Source organism: Chrysemys picta, chromosome 3 (assembly GCF_011386835.1).
Source record: "Chrysemys picta bellii isolate R12L10 chromosome 3, ASM1138683v2, whole genome shotgun sequence".
Lineage (NCBI taxonomy): Eukaryota > Metazoa > Chordata > Testudines > Emydidae > Chrysemys > Chrysemys picta.
The window spans coordinates 206,452,848-206,469,495 of NC_088793.1; the positions used below are offsets into that span (position 1 = coordinate 206,452,848).

The window sequence follows — 16,648 nt, forward strand, 5'->3', positions numbered from 1 at the left end:
CAAAAAGAATGTTTTTGAGAAACTGGAAAAGTTCTGAAAAGAACAAAAAGGATGTTTCGAGGTCTGGAAAACTTGCCTTGTAGTGAGAGACTAAAGAAGTTCAATCTACTTAGTTTATTCAAAAGAAGATTATTCCCCGTCTACAAGTACCTTCATGGGTAAGAGATTTCTTATAATTCAGACTAGAAATAAGGGGTACATTTTAGACCATGAAGGATTCTCTGTCACTTGGAATCTATAAATAAAACCGAGATCTCTTTTTAAAAGGCTCAGCCAGAAGTGATGGGCTTGATCACTGTGTGAGATTCTCCTGCCTGTGTTATGCAGGAGGTCAGAAAAGATCATCATAATGTCCCTTCTGGCCTTAACATTTATGAAATTTGGCCCCTCAGCAACCACACCTAGTGCTAAGGCAGCCTGACCAATTTCCCTTGCCAACCACACTCCACACTAAGAAAACCTGGCCCTACATACCCAGCCAAATTCTACTCACCAAGTATCAGGGGGTAGCCGTGTTAGTCTGTATCTACAAAAACAACAAAGAGTCTGGTGGCACCTTAAAGACTAACAGATTTATTTGGGCATAAGCTTTCGTGAGTAAAAACCTCACTTCTTCGGATGCAACAAGCATGCTCTGTGTTATGGAAATGTAGCCCAGCTCCCCTTGCCAAGCACAGGCCTAATTCCACCTACACTCCCCTCAGGAGTGACACCTGACTCAGGCCCCAGCCCAGTTATACCCAGTGCATCTCTGGCCTCCGCAATGGCAAAATGACACGCAGCCCAACCAACAATACCCAGCAATAACAAGACCCAGACCAAGCAAGACTCCCCGCCCCAACAGCAGGAAAAATACCAATTAGGGGAATTACAGAGGGTGTGACTCAAGGTTGACTTCCAATTTGCACTTTAAGAAGGGAGTCATCCTCTTTATTCTATATGAAAAGCACAGCATTTCCTCCTTAAACTTACAGCAGTTCAAGGGGCACAGAATGAGTTTTCTAAAAATGTACAGGAAAAAGTTACTTAAGAACTGGATCCTTTAAGAGATGATGTATCTTTTCTTTATCTTGAATGATCTTAACAATGGACTAACACACCCCACCCATTTGAAAAGCATGTTGCGGTCACTTGCATGCTGGGATAGCTGCCCATAATGCACCGCTGCAAGTGCCGCAAATGTGGCCATGCCAGTGCACTTGAAGCTGTCAGTGTGGACAGACTGCAGCGCTTTCCCTACTGCGCTCTACGAAGGCTGGTGTAACTCAAAGCGCTCGACATCTGGAAGTGTAGCCATGCCCTCTGGCGCCACTGCACACTGAGGCTGCACAGGCAGGGGAAGTGAGAGAAGAGCACTGGTGAACAGACACAGTGGGACTTAGGGACTGGGTTCTCCCTTCTATCGTTTCACATAGCACTGATCTCACTAACAGCCCTCAAAGAACCAACCGTGACCGTCGATTACAGACTACTGGCCAGATTCATCAGTGTGCTCTGGCAATGCAAAGCCGCTATAAACCCATCTTTCCTGGCTGGAGTGCCTTGGTGCACAGGTGAATCTGCGCTGAAAAGTTAGCATTCAAAAAAATAAAAATAAAGTTGATACTGGAAATCTTCAAATAATTGGATATGTCCCATGGGAGCATTCTCTTTCTCTCTTGGGGTATCTTGGTTAGGGCTCACGTGCAGTGTTCTTAATTTAACAAACCCAACCACACAAACATGATGTTAAAATGGAATTACTGTTAAGAATATGTAATAGTGATTTAGGGCAAAAAGCATTACAGGGATGTTGTAATTATCCCCAAACCAAACAAGTTACGGTTTGGAAAAGCACAGTTAAGTGACACCCAAACACCCTTAAATCTTCCTATAGTGACACCATGAGCAGGGAAAGCAGTAGCGTAGCTAGGGGGGGAGCAGGGCAGCGGCCGCTCCCCCACCCAGCACGAGTGGCGCCTTTTTAATTTTACTCCGGAGCAGGGGAAAAAAAGGCACCACCCGCTGCGGCGCTTTTACTGACGGGGCGGCGCTCCGGGTCTTTGGCAGCGGGACCTTCCTTCACTCACTCTGGGTGTCTGTGGCAGCACTGGAGTTTTATCGCTGAAATGCCGCCGAAGACCTGCAGAGCGAGTGAAGGTCCCGCCGCCGAAGACCCGGAGCGCTGCCCTGTCAGTAAAAGCACCGCAGCGGGTGGCTCCTTTTTTTTCCCGCTCCCTCTCTTCCCTCCACCTGGCTATGCCACTGAGGGAAAGAAGTAAATAATTCAACATGTCGTTAAAAATGACTCTAATCTACTTTGGGATCAGAAACACTTAGGGTACATCTACAGTGCAAAGAAAAACCCATGGCCCCCAGTCTCACAACCCAGCTGTGGGGCTGACCCTAGCAGTGTAGATGTTTGGGTTCTGGCTGACCCTCCCTTCTCGCTGCGTTTCAGAGCCTGGGCCTGAAGAGTTGCACTGCTGGTTTTAGCTCTGTGAGCCCATAAATCGACCTGGGCTCTGAGACTGAGCGCGGCAGGTTTTCCTTGGCTAGGGTGACCAGGTGTCCTGATTTTGTACTGACAGTCACGATTTTGGGGTCTGTTTCTTATATAGGTTCCTATTACCCCCCACCCCCGTCCCAATTTTTCACACTTGCTGTCTGGTCACCCTATCCTTGGCAGTGTAAACATACCCTATAACACCTCCATCACAATGGTCTGGGTCTTAGAGGGGATGGTTGTAAGGCTGTGTGGAGCCTTTAGTGTGACCAGACGGCAAATGTGAAAAATCGGGGCGGGGGTGGGGGGTAATAGGAGCCTATATAAGAAAAAGACCCAAATATCAGGACTGTCCCTATAAAATCGGGACATCTGGTCACCCTAGGATCCTTAGTGGTGGATTTCGGCCCCAGGATGGATGGACCAGAAGTGGGACCTTCGCTCTCGGTTCCCTGGCCGGGCGAGGCTTGGTTGGAGATAATGGCATGGCTGCAAGGCTTGTTCACCCTTCAGTTACTCTCCACATGGATCCCACCGGAACAGGCGTTTCCTGTTGGGGATGGACCGGCCCCGGTAGGGTGACCAGACAGCAAGTGTGAAAAATCAGAACGGGGGTGGGGGGTAATAGGAGCCTATATAAGAAAACGACCCAAAAATCAGGATTGTCCCTATAAAATCGGGACATCTGGCCACCCTAGGCCCCGGGCTGCGCTAGCACCAGCCGCCTTGGCCCAGCTGGGGGGACTGGGGCTCAGAGCTGGAGAGCAGGACTTGCTCGAGGGGCGGAGTCAAGACACGCCCCGCCCCGCGCTCTGTGGCTGGGGGCGGGGCCCGGCTCCGTCCGGGCCTGCGCCGGTCACGGCCAGACAGGCGGGATCCTCCCCCGGCCCCGCCCCCTCGGGCCGGGCGCGCATGCTCAGCCGGGGCCGGGGGAAGCGGGGACGCCGTGCAGTGAGTGAGGGAGGCCCCCCGTGCTCTGTGGTGGGGTGGGCCCCCCCGCCGGGCCGTGTGCGCGCGCGTGCGTGGCCCCCCCCCCCGCCGGGCTGGGCGCGCGCGCGTGGGGGAGGGGAGTGAGGTGTGGGCCCCCCCGCCGGGCTGGGCGCGCGCGCGTGGGGGAGGGGAGAGAGGTGTGGGCCCCACTCCGTGCTGATCCCGCTGTCTCTGCTCTCTCCCCAGCCGCCGGCAGTGCTGCCCCAATGGCTGTGTCGAGCCTGACTCGGGCCTTAGGGGCCCTGCTGCTGTCTTCTGCCCCGAGCCTCCCGCAGGTACCGGCCCGCGGCCCTTCCGCCTTAGGAGGGGAGGAGGAGGGTGGGTGGGTGCAGCCTGGCCGGAGTAGGGTGGGCTCGGTAAGGGACCTGGTGGCAAGCTCGCCCCACATCTGGTAGATCTGGTATAAGTCCCCGTCACTTCCAACGTGGGGCTGGAGGGCTCTGTTCTCAGAGCTGCACGTTTGTTTTGGATTTCCCAGAGAGCCCAAGCTCCCAGGCTGGTCTGCCTTGGGGGGAACCTCCTCCCTCCGTGCCATGGATTCAGCACTTCCTCCACCCTCTCCACCAACGACCCCATGTGGAAATGCAGGATCAAATACACCACCAGACCCATTGGCATGAAAAAGACAGGTGGCCGTGATCACACAGGTATGTCTAGAGTGCAGATTCCCTGCAACCCACCAGACTGGGGTAGCTGGGTGAAAACGGGCTTCAGGGTTACCCTCAAGGGACCCCGTTCACCTGCGGGGTGATAGAGGAAGCAGAGAAGTTAATGGCCCAAGGTCCATCCCGTGGGGCTAGGAAGGGTCTGCTTTCCGGGGCTCTGTCTTGTTTGTGGAGCCCACTCTTCCTGCATGCAGCCCAGGTGCATTGTTAGCATCTAGGCTATGCTGGGACAGTGAGCTGCAGGAAGCTACGCTGGGGGCTGAGAATGACCAGGTGTGGCCAGATGCTTCCTTCCATAAACAGAGCAAGTGTGTGGATGGATGCAGGAGACGGCACATCTGGCACCTGGGGGGGAATCAGTGTCTCCTGAAGGAGTTGAGGGGTGGTTGCTTCCTGAGGAGTTGGGTCAGGGCCCAGGAGTGGATGGAGCCGGCTCAAGGATGGCTGGCTGACTCTGGCTGTCTGTGCAGGTCGTATCGCTGTGCATGGGATCGGCGGGGGGCACAAGCAGCGCTACCGCATGATTGACTTCCAGCGACTGCGCTATGTACCTGGGGCCGAGTCCGGCCCCTACGAGGAGAAGGTGATCCAGGTCCGCTACGACCCCTGCAGGTGAGCGGCAGTGAGGACTGTGGATCAGGTTTTTGCTTGGGGACGTGTCTGGGGTGTGAGGGGGACGTGCATGGGCCTGGCTGCCCTATGTGGGGTGGGAGGCACTGTGGGGCCCATGGTAAACAGTAAAGCTGTCTCATGCTGTGTGAGGCTGGTAGTCTTGCTGCTCTCCCCGCCCCAGGGCCCTCACTGAGCTCCTCTTTGTCTGAGGCAGGTCGGCTGATATCGCCCTGGTGGCTGGCGGCAAGCAGAAACGCTGGATCATTGCGACAGAAAACATGCAGCCTGGTGACCTCCTCAAAACCTCAGGGCACATAGGCAGGATGGCAGGTGAGTTTGGGCAAGCTGCTCTGGGTGAATCCCAGGGCATAGGGCTTGGCTCCCCTTGGCAGGGGCTGCACTGCTGCCTCTTGCAAGCTTCAGAACAGCATCTGCCATGGGGCATAGCTGCTCAAGCTCACTGTTAGTGCAGCACATCTCCATGGAGACCCTCCCTCAGAGTCACACCACATCACTCCGTCTACACTGGGACTTGTAGCTGCTTCGGATACGGTGTCAGCTGGAAGGAGCCAGTCTCCCATGTGCAGCCAGCTCTCTGGGACACCAGCCGGGACCCTCTGATGCAGGGATACAGGGGGGTTGGTTGAACAGTCTCCGAGGGGAAATGTTGAATGATGGTTGGGAGAACTTTAGATGTTCTCATCCTGCTGTGAGAGCCTGTCCTGAGGGTGAGGCAAAAACCCAAACCAAGACATTGCCCTGGAGTCTGCGCTGCAGGGTCAGAGCCTGTGCTGGCCCTGCCATGGAGTGAGGGGGTTAGGCCAGGTGGGAAGTTACTGTGGGGCCTTCTGCTGGGATTGGGAGCTGGAGAAGCCCCATTTAGGCCTCCCTGCAGTCGCTGTGATCAGCAGACTTGGTGCTAGCACACGGATGGGGCTTTGTCTTTCAGTCTCTGCCAATGAGGGGGATGCATACCCATTGGGAGCTCTGCCTGTGGGGACCCTGATCAATAACCTGGAAAGCCACCCTGGGAAAGGAGCGCAGTACATCCGAGCAGCAGGTGAGATGGACCCTCGCCAGGATCACAACCAGCATTAAAGCAGATCTGGTCTTGTCCCTCAGTTCGAGGAGAGCAGCCTGGATGGGGTTGAGTAGAGGCCAGATGACTGGATCCGTTTGGTTTGCCTCCAGGCAGGCTATATCCTAGGTTCTCCCTCACTCCACCTTGTTGGGGACTGAGCAGCTTCCTCTGGCTTTGGTGCTGGTCTGAGGTGGCCGGCTTGGGGTGCCCAGTCCCGGAGAGGCAGGGACCTGTGGGTGCTGGTCTGAGGTGACCGGCGGGGGGGTGCTCAGCCCTGGGGAGGTGGGGATCTGCAGGTGCTGGTCTGAGGTGGCCGGCTTGAGGTGCCCAGTCCCGGAGAGGCAGGGACCTGCGGGTGCTGGTCTGAGGTGGCTGGCTTGGGGTGCCCAGTCCCGGAGAGGCAGGGACCTGCGGGTGCTGGTCTGCGGTGGCTGGCTTGGGGTGCCCAGTCCCGGAGAGGCAGGGACCTGTGGGTGCTGGTCTGAGGTGGCTGGCTTGGGGTGCCCAGTCCCGGAGAGGCAGGGACCTGTGGGTGCTGGTCTGAGGTGGCTGGCTTGGGGTGCCCAGTCCCGGAGAGGCAGGTACCTGTGGGTGCTGGTCTGAGGTGACTGGTGGGGGGGGTGCCCAGCCCCGGGGAGGTGGGGATCTGCAGGTGCTGGTCTGAGGTGGCCAGCGGGGGGGTGCCCAGTTCCGGAGAGGCAGGGACCTGCGGGTGCTGGTCTGAGGTGACCGGTGGGGGGGTGCCCAGCCCTGGGGAGGCAAGGACCTGTGGGTGCTGTGGTACCAGGGAACCAATGCTGATTCCAGGCTGGTATCCTGGGCCTTTGCCCTCCTTCACCATCTTGGTTCAAGGTCCCTGCTCTGGCAGCTCTGCCCCAGGATGGGGAGAATATTTCCTATTGCTTTGCCGGTTATACAGCTCTCCCCTAGCCTCAGTTGTGAGGCCTGACATCCCAAAACAGCAACTCCTGGTTGGGGAAGGAGCTAATATCTTGTCCCAGTGGGTGAGCAGTGCTCCCAGCAGGGCACTCCCAGGGCGTAGGGCCCTTCCCAAAGCTATCTGCCTGCCCCAGGCCAGGGGGCAGGGGTTCCTTACCCGTTGAGTCTGGAACACTCCCTTCTTGTGAGTATGAAAATCCCGAGTGCCTTTGTCCCCTCCCGCCCGCCTCCTTCAGTGACAAGGGAAGAGGTGAGGGCTCTGTGCATCTGGGATGGAGCCACTTCTCTCTGAGGCACTGCAGAGGGCTTCAGCTGGTTTGCTGGCAAGGGATCATTTGCTAAGGGAGGAGGTTGCTGGCAAGGGACTGGTTGCTAATGGAAGCCAGAAACTAGCCTGCCCTCTCCTTGTGTGCTGCAGGGACCTGTGGGGTGTTGCTGAGGAAGGTGAATGGAACGGCCATCGTGCAGCTGCCCTCTAAAAGACACATGCAGGTAGAGGGGGGCGAGGGGGATGAGGGTGGCATGCAGATGCTTCTCTGCCCTGGGCTCTGAGCAATGTCAGCAGCCAGAGGATGAAATGTGACTGGATCTGCCCTGGCTGTATGGGCTCAGACCTGTGGAGCAGAGACCTGGCCCTGGATACGTATCCCAGTGTGGACAGGCCACTGAGCTGAGGCAGGGAGGGATGAGGCCTGGCTCTCAGCTCTACCCTAAGTTAGGGGACTCCCCTACCCAGCTGGCCCCCAGCCTCTGGTCTTTGTCTCAGCTGTATTCTCTAGCCTGGCCCATCCCATGGGTGGGGTCCAGCAGTGGGAGGCACCTGCCCTGGTGCAGTGGGGGCAGACCAGTGCCTGCCAGGCCTCCCACACGTCGGAGGGGTTCCATGAGAGGACACGCAGCTGTTGGGGCTGGGGCTGTGGGCGCAGGCAGAGGAGCTTCTTGGCAGGAGGGGCCAAGAACTCTCCCTAGGCAGCCCTACCCTGGGTGCTGTCTACCCCGGGTGCGCTCCTGCTCACAGCCTCTCTCTTCCTCTGGCAGGTGCTGGAGACCTGCCTGGCCACCGTGGGGCGAGTTTCCAACGTTGACCACAACAAGCGGATCATTGGGAAAGCCGGCCGGAACCGCTGGCTGGGGAGGCGCCCGCACAGTGGCTTATGGCACCGCAAGGGTGGCTGGGCGGGACGCAAGATCAAGCCACTCCCACCCATGAAGAGCTACGTCAACCTGCCCACCGCAGCAGCTCGGGCTTGACACCTGGCACTCTCCCCCAATGGCTCTCAATAAAATCAGCCCCTCAGCTCTCACTTGTCCTACAGCATCTGCTCTGTGCACAACTGCAGGAGTGCCCTGATGGGATCAGTGCTAGCAGGCTCCGCGTACTGCTTGTGTGAACCTAGCCTTGGCACCACCGGCATGTTCAGACCCCCTAGAGTGTGGGTATGGGGCTGCTGACTCCCAGCCGCTGGGCTCGTCTGAGCCTTGGGCCATAGAGGTGGGGAAGGGGCTAATGAATTCCTGGAGTGTTAAATGGATTTGCCCTGTGTTCTGTCCCCTTCAGCATCTGCAGGAATCCTAGTCCATGCATCTTCCCCATTTCCCAGAGCCCTATCCACTGCAAGGGAACTGAACCTAACCTCCTGGGCCTAGCACGGTAAAGATCCTGTTCTCTGTGAAGGTGTGGGGGGCTGCTCACGGGTCAGAGCCTACCAGTTGGTCCCCCTCCCTACTGAAGTTACTGGACCCTTTCCAAGAACCTCGCTTCCTGGTGCTGGAGACGCTCCAGTAATCTGCATCCCTCTCCAGATTATGGCTGCTCTGGAGGGGCTGAATTTGGGGAGATAACCACTCCCCTGTCCTGTTACCTGCAGCGATGATGGGGTTGCCAACCAGTTACCTACTAGATGTCCCACAGTGAGGTTGGAACAGTCCCAACATTCTCCTTTTGGGTTATGGCTGGATGGTACGTACTGCTGGGCTGCCCTTCTCTTGAAGAGGAGATAGCCACTCTCATTGCATTTCCTATGGGGAAGCTGCCTTGGGGGACTTGGCTTAGAAAGCCATATGGTGCTGCTTTGGTACAGAAGCCTGGCATGGGTCCATGCTCCCACTGCTGGGCCTTTCTCATAATCAGTTTCAACTGTAGGAGAGATTTGTCCCTGGCGACCTTGTCATTGTCCCTGGGAGAGAATGAATTTCAGGTGCTGGACTAAGGTCAGACCTGCTGGGATAAGCACAGTGAGTTGCAAGCCTAAATCCTTGTCCTGGAGTGACAGGGACATGGGTCTGTGCCCCGATGGCTAAGAAGCCTGAGACCTGAATGGGGGCCCTTAAGGAGGTCAGGAAGGGGATCAGAGGAGCAGTTAACCCCAGAACTGTGATACCCAGAATCAAAGGGGAAAAATCCATACAAAAAACCTGGCCACCTGAAATGCAGAGATCCCAATATAAAATGAAATTTTGGGGACTGGGGGAGTTGGGCCTCCCCACCTTGAATCTACAACAGGATTCCCTCCTGGTAGCTGAGTCCAGTAGTCGTGTTCTGTAAGAGGGAGGGAGGGAGGGCTGTGTTACTGCTTTACAGAGCTCAGCAAGTTGCCTCTAACAAAATGAGCATAGAATGACTTTCCACAGTCAGGCCAGCCAAGTCACAGCACCATGAAACACAGGTCTGTCCCATCTTACACACATTTAACATGCGCGATTTCAGCTTTACGCGGTCGGCAAAAACAAAACAAAAGAGAAAAATATCAATTTTAATACTGTACCTGTAGATCCCGCCCGCCATTGAACTCAACGTAATTTTGACTATACGCGGTTTTCACTTTACGCGCTAACCGCGGAACAGAACCCCTGCGTAAGATGAGACAGACCTGTACCCTCTTAGTAACTAGAGCTGGGTGTTTTTTTTGGCAAAGAGTAGATTTTTGGGGGGCACTAAAACTATTCCTGAATTCAAGTTGGCTGTTTTGTTTTTGTTTTGGAAACGCTGAAGTGTTATGTTTTGACATTTTCAAACCAAACCCTACCAAAAGTTAAATGAAATGTCATTTTGAACCTTGAGTTTGATCTGGACAACGTGGTTGGGTTTTTTTTTTTTTTTGTGGTTTGTTTTTTGCAAGAAAAACCAAAACAATTCAGTTTCTGTTCAAAATGACCCGAATGTTTTTTTTATTTATTTTTTTAGCATGACCACTGAACCAAAAAATCAATTTGCTCAGATCTGTTATTAATGGTACTACCCCAGGGGGAGGGGTCAAACAAAATAAAACGTCAGGTGGCCTTTCTAAAGGCTTCAGCCCCTCCAAGCAGAACTCTTCACAGCAGGCATGTGGATTAAGGCTTTAGCAGGGTGGGTGTGGGGGGAAAATGACAGGATACCAGGCTCAAAGATGTAGAACTCCGATACCACCTTGAGAAGGAAACTTGGATGAACCGACTACCAGTTTGCTCTGGTTGCTTGGTGCCACTCCAGGGCAGTGCAAAACAGCTGGAATGTATGGGCAAACTGGCCCTTAATTTGCTACTAAGCAGCTCCAGAACTTTGAGGCGCAGTGATGTTGTGAACCAAGGCATCTACCAGTAAGAACTTTTGACATGCATAGTTCCCCTCGCATCATGGATTCATTTCTACCATGGTATGCAAATGAGCCTGAGTGGAAGGGTGATGATTGTTTGAGGTACTTCTGAGGTCATGATGGTCCCAACGGGAGACAATGAGTTAGTTTAGTTTATAAACTCTGTAAAAATGAGATTTCAAGATCTGAAAATTCTTTTAAGATGGCGTTTCAGGCGGATAGTATCTGTTATTGAAGGATGAAAACATTACAAGGATGTTGTACTCCCCCAAAGCAAGTGTTACAAACACAGAGAAACACTCAAGGAAAAGAACATAAGGGCCATGCTGGGTCAGACCAACGGTTTATCTAGCCCAGTATGCTGTCTTCCAACAGTGGCCAATGCCCAGAGGGAATGAACAGAACAGGCCATCAAATGACCTGTCCCCTGTCACCCGTTCCCAGCTTCTGGAAAACAGGCTAGGGACACAGCGCGTGGGGTCACGTGTTCCTGGAAGAACTCCAAACATGCTGAGCTGTGGAAACAGACAGGGAGATGGGCCTCCGGGCCTCCCTGCTAGTTTATGTAAACCATGGGACCTGATTGTGGGAACGAGGGTTTGCTTCACATGCCAGGTTCTGAAGATCCAAGCAAGACCGTCCCTATCCCCAGACCTTGGATGGGCAACTGTTCTCAGGGAGACCCAGTTCCCTGGGTGCAGAGTCCTGCTGCACCCACGGTCCCTGCACCTGAGGCAGGAGGGTTTGGAAACCCACTCCTAGGTGCAGGCTGTCACTGGAAGGCCGCCGGGATGGGAGTCCCCTGTGCTGCTTGCTCCAGGGGCCAGGACCATAAGTCCTGCAGCGCGAGGGGATGGGGGAGGGGCCCTGGCGCGCGGCTCCGCCCCCACCTGGGGGCACGGCCTCCTGCCCGGCTCTTCCCTGTGGCGGGCGCGACTGCCGCGGTTTGACTCGAGCGGCGAGCCGTAGTGGGCGGGGTGCGCACGCGTCAAGGACCCGGAAGCGGCGCGGGAGCGGCTGGAGGGAGCAGGTAACGAGCAGAGCCGCCCCCTGGGAGCCGTCTGGCCCCGCCCCTAGCTGTCCCGAGCGGGCCGGGCCGAAGGGAGGCCGCGGCCCCGCCCGGTCCCCGCGGGAGTTGCGGGGGGTCCGGGGGGCCCCCACCAGGCCGCCGCGCCCAGCGCCCTCGCTCAGGGCTTGCCCGGGCGGGCGGGCTGCTGAGTGCCCCGGGGCCGGGCTGTGGGGAGCCCGGGCCCCCAGCCCGCTGCGTGTGGCCCCACTCCCCGCGCTGGGCAGGGCGAGCCGCCTCGCAGCCGTGAGACCTGGGCCCAGGGGCCTGGCTCGCTCCTGCCCACAGACCGCGGCTTGCTGGAGGGACTGAGCTACTTCGGGGGTCCCGGTGGCCCCCGCGAAGGGTTCGCTGGGCTGTGTTTAGCGTATGTCTCCACAGCAGCCCTGAGCCAGCCTCCCACGCTGGGCTCGGCTCGCGGGGCCAGTGCGCTAAACACGCGTGTAGGCAGCGCTGTGAAGCTGCAGCCCGGCTGGAGCCTGGGCTCGGGAGCCCAGGGAGTGGGGTGGCGGCTCCAGACCGAGAGCCTGGGGCCCAGCCCAAGCTGCACCTTCAAAGTGCTGGCTGCACCGGTGGCGGGTTTAGAGTTAGTGGGGCCCTGTGCTCAGCTCCATTGTTGGGGGGCCCCCCTCGGGACCCAGCCAAGGAAAAGAACAGTCTCTCTCATCTCCCCCCGCCCCTGGTTTTCATTCTTTTTTTCTTTCTCCTTCTCCTCTTATAAATAATAGGAAGTAAATGAAAATGAAGTGAGGTACCTGGATTGTTTTTTGTAGTCTAACGTTTTTTTCACAGACCACAGGAAAATTGCTGAGGGTCTCGGCAGGCCACTTAACGATCTTTCCAAATATTGTTTGTGCTGTTTGCTAACTATTGTAAAGCACTTATAAGAGGGCTTAGTAAAAAAAGATGTAAAAAAAATATTGAGGTGTGGGGTCTGGGCATGTGTTAGGATGTGGGAGGCAGCTCAGGGTTGGGGTGTGGGGTCTGGGCAGGTGTTAGGATGTGGGAGGCAGCTCAGGGTTGGGGTGTGGGGTCTGGGCGGGAGTTAAGGATTTAAGCAGCTCAGGGCAGGAGGCTGAGGGGGGTATGTGTAGAGGGAGTGCGGGGGCCCTGCCTCTGCTTCGCTGTGCCCTGATTCCATCCCCTTCCCCGCCCCACCTCCTCCTTGCCCCCATTCCATCACTTCCCCAAGTCCCCATCACCGCCCCACCTCTTCCCCTGAGTGCGCTGCGGTCCTGCTTCTCTCTTTTCCTCCCTCCCTCCCAGAGCGCCCTAAGGCACAGCAAACAGCTGTTTGGCTGCAGGGGAGGAGCAGAAACGCGGCGTGCTCTGGGGAGGAGGTGGGGGATGGAGGAACTTGGCTCCCGATGGGTGCGGACACTGCAGCAGGAGCTCCAGGAGCCAGATTCTGCCCCCGCAGCTGCCTGGCCCGGGGGCCCCGTGCCAGGGCACCCTGTGTGTTACTGTAAATCCGCCTCTGCTCTATACACCTATTTGTAGAGAACTAGGGTGAGCCATGTTAGCCAGAGTCTGTGACCCAGGCTGGGACGCTTGCTCCAAAATGCTGTGTAGACGTACCCATAGCGTTTAAGGCCAGAAGGGACCACCAGATCATCTAGTCTGGCCTCCTGTAAATCACAGGCCACCAGCAGCGCCCAGCACCCGCACATTAAACCCAACAACTGAAATTAGACCAAAGTGTTACAGCCCTCAGGAGACTAAACTATTGAGTGCTACAGGCAGAGAACAGGAAGGCCCGAGGTGCACCAATGGCAGGGACTTGGTGAGGTGAGACATGCCCAGGTATACGAGCAGGTGATTCGCTCCTCGTGCTGCAGAGGAAGGTGAAAAATCCCCAGTGTCCCTGCTAATCTGAGCTGGGGAAATTCCTAAATTGGTAAAGATGCAAAAACTATCAGTAAGAATATTTTAAGTACATCAGAACCAGGAAAACTGCCAAACAGGCAGTGGATCCTCTAGGGCTATGTCTACATGGGGATAAAAAGCCCACGTCTGGCTTGGGTCAGTTGACTTGGGTTCGGGCTTCGTGGCTGAAAACTGCTGTGTAGATGGGTGGGCTTGGGCAGGAACCTGAGCTCTGGGACCCTGCAAGGGAGGAGGGTTACAGAGCTCTGGCTCCAGCCTGAGCCCAGAAGTCTACACAGCAATTTGTAGCCCTGAGCCCCACAAGCCTAAGTCAGCTGACCTGGGCCAGACGTGACTGTGCTGTGGGGCTTTTATCCTCCTGTAGACATAACCTAGACAACAAAGATGCTAAAGGAGCTCTCAAGGAAAACGAGGCCATTGCAGAGAAGCTAAATGAATTCTTTGCGTCAGTCTTCACTGCAGAGGAGGTGGGGGGAGATACCCACATCAGAGCTATTCTTTTTGGGTGGCAAATGTGAACCACTGTCCCACACTGATGTGTCAGAAGAAGAAGTTTTAGAACAAATTGATAAATTAAACTGTAATAAGTCACTGGGATTGTTTAGTCTGCAGAAGAGAAGAATGAGGGGGGATTTGATAGCTGCTTTCAACTACCTGAAAGTGGGTTCCAAAGAGGATGGCGCTCAACTGTTCTCAGTGGTACCAGATGACAGAACAAGGAGCAATGGTCTCAAGTTGCAGTGGGGGAGGTTTAGGTTGGATATTAGGAAAAACTTTTTCACTAGGAGGGTGGTGAAGCACTGGAATGGGTTACCCAGGGAGGTGGTGGAATCTCCTTCCTTAGAGGTTTTTAAGGTCAGGCTTGACAAAGCCCTGTCTGGGATGATTTAGTTGGGAATTGGTCCTGCTTTGAGCAGGGGGTTGGACTAGATGACTTCCTGAGGTCCCTTCCAACCCTGATATTCTATGATTCTATGACCAGGACCAGATGATATTCAGCTGAGAGTTCTGAAGGAACTCAAATGTGAAATTGTAAAACTAGTAGCTGTAGTACATAACCTGTCCCTGAAACAAGCATTTTACCACATGACTGGAAGGTAGCTAATGTAATACCAATTTTCAAAAAGGGCTCTAGAGGCGATCCTGGCAATTACAGGCGGGTGAGCCTAAGTTCAGTACCAGGCAAATTATAGTAAAGAACATAATTATGAGGCACATAGATGAATAAGACTTAGTCAACACAGCTTTTGTAAAGGAAAGTCATGCCTCCCAATCTATTAGAATTCTTTGAGGGTGTCAACAAGCATGTGGATAAGGGTGATCTGGTTGACGTAGTGTTCTTGGCTATTCAGAAAGCCTTTGAGAAGGTGACACAGGTCCACAGGATTGGTGCTGTGGCCCCAGCTTTGGAACGGTCTCTAGGAGGGACCCGTTCAGTGTGTCAGATCCCTAGGGGTCTCGCTCTTCCTCCAGGGTAAGCCATGCAGCTTCACCGGCTCCTTAGATTGGACCTGGAGCACCCCTGCTTTTCACACTGAGCCCCATTCAGCAAGTCCAGCTGAGACAGACTCCTGATGGAGTTCTGAATTTTAGCAGCAATTACCTTGGGCAGGACACAAAAAAGACTCATTTTGTTCAAAGACTACACTTCAATTAAATGATAAAACACTTTTTTTTTCTTTTTTTGCAAACGGGACATGACCGTGAGGAACATTCTCTCGGTTCAGGCTCTCACAGCTATGTGTAACTCCAGCTTCCATCATGAAAGCAGTTTCTAGGGGTGGATTGCCAGGGGTACTGCGATGGAATGGGAACATGCGAGGAATGTGTTGGGGGAGTTTGGGCAGGGCATGGAACAAGTTCTGTACTGGCTGCAGGGGGAGTCGTGCATGGATGTGCTCAGACTGCAGTGCTATGAGGGACTCTGTCTGACCCTCCAGTAGCTTGATCATCCACTCCTGTCCATGTATTATCCGCTCCTGCCCCTGTCTCCTTTCCAGGCTTTACAGCCTGAGTTTTCATTAACTGTCTCCCTCCATGCTCTAGTTTCCCTATGTGCTGTCTGTTGACTGCAGCACTTCTCTAAACCTATCCTCCCTACTCTTCCTGGTTCGCCTCCTTATCTGACAGAGGGTCACTACACATACCTAGGGGGAGTATTCTGAATATTGGCACCCTTTTCCACAGGCTGGGGTAATCAAACCCGATAGCTCACTCCTAATGGTAACCCAGGATGCAAGGGAGCATCTCCTGCATGCGTGTGGCTTCAGATCAGCTCCATATGCTGCTCACCTGTGGGCTGCTTTGGTCCTTGCTGAAATAATCGCTGACTGGTGCAGCAAAGTTTCCTACAGCGGGGGGAGAAACAAGGCAGCTCTCCCAAGGAATCTTTGGCAGAGGATTACAGAGTACCTACACAAAAGGTTCCTAGAGATCTCTCTGGAGGATTCCCGGGACATCCCAGTGTACATTAACAGACTTCCCCACTGCGTAGCTGCATAGGCTCTGTTGTTAATTTATCTCCCTTATCCCTCTTCTACCATATAACAAAGTAAATGAGACCTCAGTCTCCTATCATTGTGCAGTATCAAAGCAAAATGCGTGCTTACCAGAGCTTGCCTCTCCTGCATCATACACGCCAGAGCCGGAGTGCTGGGACTGGCGAGATCTCTCTGGAGTCAAAAACAGGCCCTAGCTTGCCACGGCACCAGATGACCCTGTCACACGTCCCACATCCTCCTCCAACTCCACTTCCTCATCCACCACTTACTCCTCAGGGTTGACTCCACTGGCTGTTGCCTCCAGTCCCCCCAAAGCAGCCACAGGGCTCATGGCAGTGGAATTGCCACCAAGGATGGCATGCAGCTCCTTGTAGAGCAGCATGTCTTTGGCGCTGCACCAGAGTGACGGTTGGCCTCCCTTGCCTTCTGGTACGCCTGCCTCAGCAACTTGATCTTAGCACAGCATTGCTGCATGTCCCTTCTCCTGCATGCCACAAGCAATCTGCCTGTAGATATCAAAGTTCCTACAGCTTGAGCAAAGTTGCGATGGCACAGCCTTCTCTCCCCACAGACCCAGCAGATCCAACAGCTCCGGTGTACTCCATGCAGCAGTGCGTCTGTTGCGGAAAGCCGGCATGGTCAGCTGGGAAGGTGCTGAGTGAACAGTCCATGCCGAGCAAACAGGAAGAGGAATTTCAAAAATTCCCGGCCCTTTAAATGAGGGAGGAGATCATGCCTGTGTACCTTCAAGGCAGTGGAGTTCAAAGTGCTGACCAGAGCGGTCATGCTGGGCATTGTGACACCTCCTAGAGGCCAATTAGGACGACATAAGCAAGTGCAGTGTCTA

General features: G+C 54.8%; 2 protein-coding genes across 8 annotated transcripts in view; both read left to right on the forward strand.

Annotated features, from left to right (window-relative positions):
• Positions 1-3,293: 3,293 nt before the first annotated feature.
• On the forward strand, positions 3,294-8,076 carry MRPL2 (mitochondrial ribosomal protein L2). 6 transcript variants are annotated; one of them, XM_065589885.1, is made up of 8 exons: positions 3,297-3,440; positions 3,662-3,750; positions 3,954-4,122; positions 4,611-4,752; positions 4,967-5,082; positions 5,702-5,812; positions 7,191-7,264; positions 7,811-8,076. In XM_065589885.1, the coding sequence occupies exons 1-8, from the start codon at positions 3,398-3,400 to the stop codon at positions 8,021-8,023; spliced, it is 957 nt and encodes a 318-aa protein (XP_065445957.1). In that variant the 5' UTR covers positions 3,297-3,397; the 3' UTR covers positions 8,024-8,076. The 6 variants fall into 6 exon arrangements, with proteins under 6 accessions (XP_065445954.1, XP_065445957.1, XP_065445958.1 ...); XM_065589886.1 differs by having other exon boundaries at positions 3,302-3,436; XM_065589887.1 differs by having other exon boundaries at positions 3,437-3,466.
• A 3,109-nt stretch (positions 8,077-11,185) lies between these two features.
• LOC101937453 (cullin-9-like) overlaps positions 11,186-16,648 on the forward strand; it is a 37,040-nt gene continuing 31,577 nt past the window's right edge. For both annotated transcript variants that reach the window (XR_010600000.1, XM_065589878.1), the window contains exon 1: positions 11,186-11,377. Coding sequence is in view for 1 of the 2 variants with exons in the window: in XM_065589878.1 (XP_065445950.1) it covers positions 11,201-11,377 (177 nt within the window). In the remaining variant the exon portion in view is untranslated. The remainder of the gene's footprint in view (positions 11,378-16,648) is intronic.

Coding starts and splice junctions, on each gene's coding strand:
- MRPL2 (XM_065589882.1), top strand. CDS start 3,398: ATGCTCAGCCGGGGCCGGGGGAAGCGGGGACGCCGTGCAGTGA. Junction 4,123..4,610: donor AGGTGGCCGTGATCACACAG/GTATGTCTAGAG, acceptor CTGTCTGTGCAG/GTCGTATCGCTGTGCATGGG. Junction 5,083..5,701: donor GCACATAGGCAGGATGGCAG/GTGAGTTTGGGC, acceptor TTTGTCTTTCAG/TCTCTGCCAATGAGGGGGAT.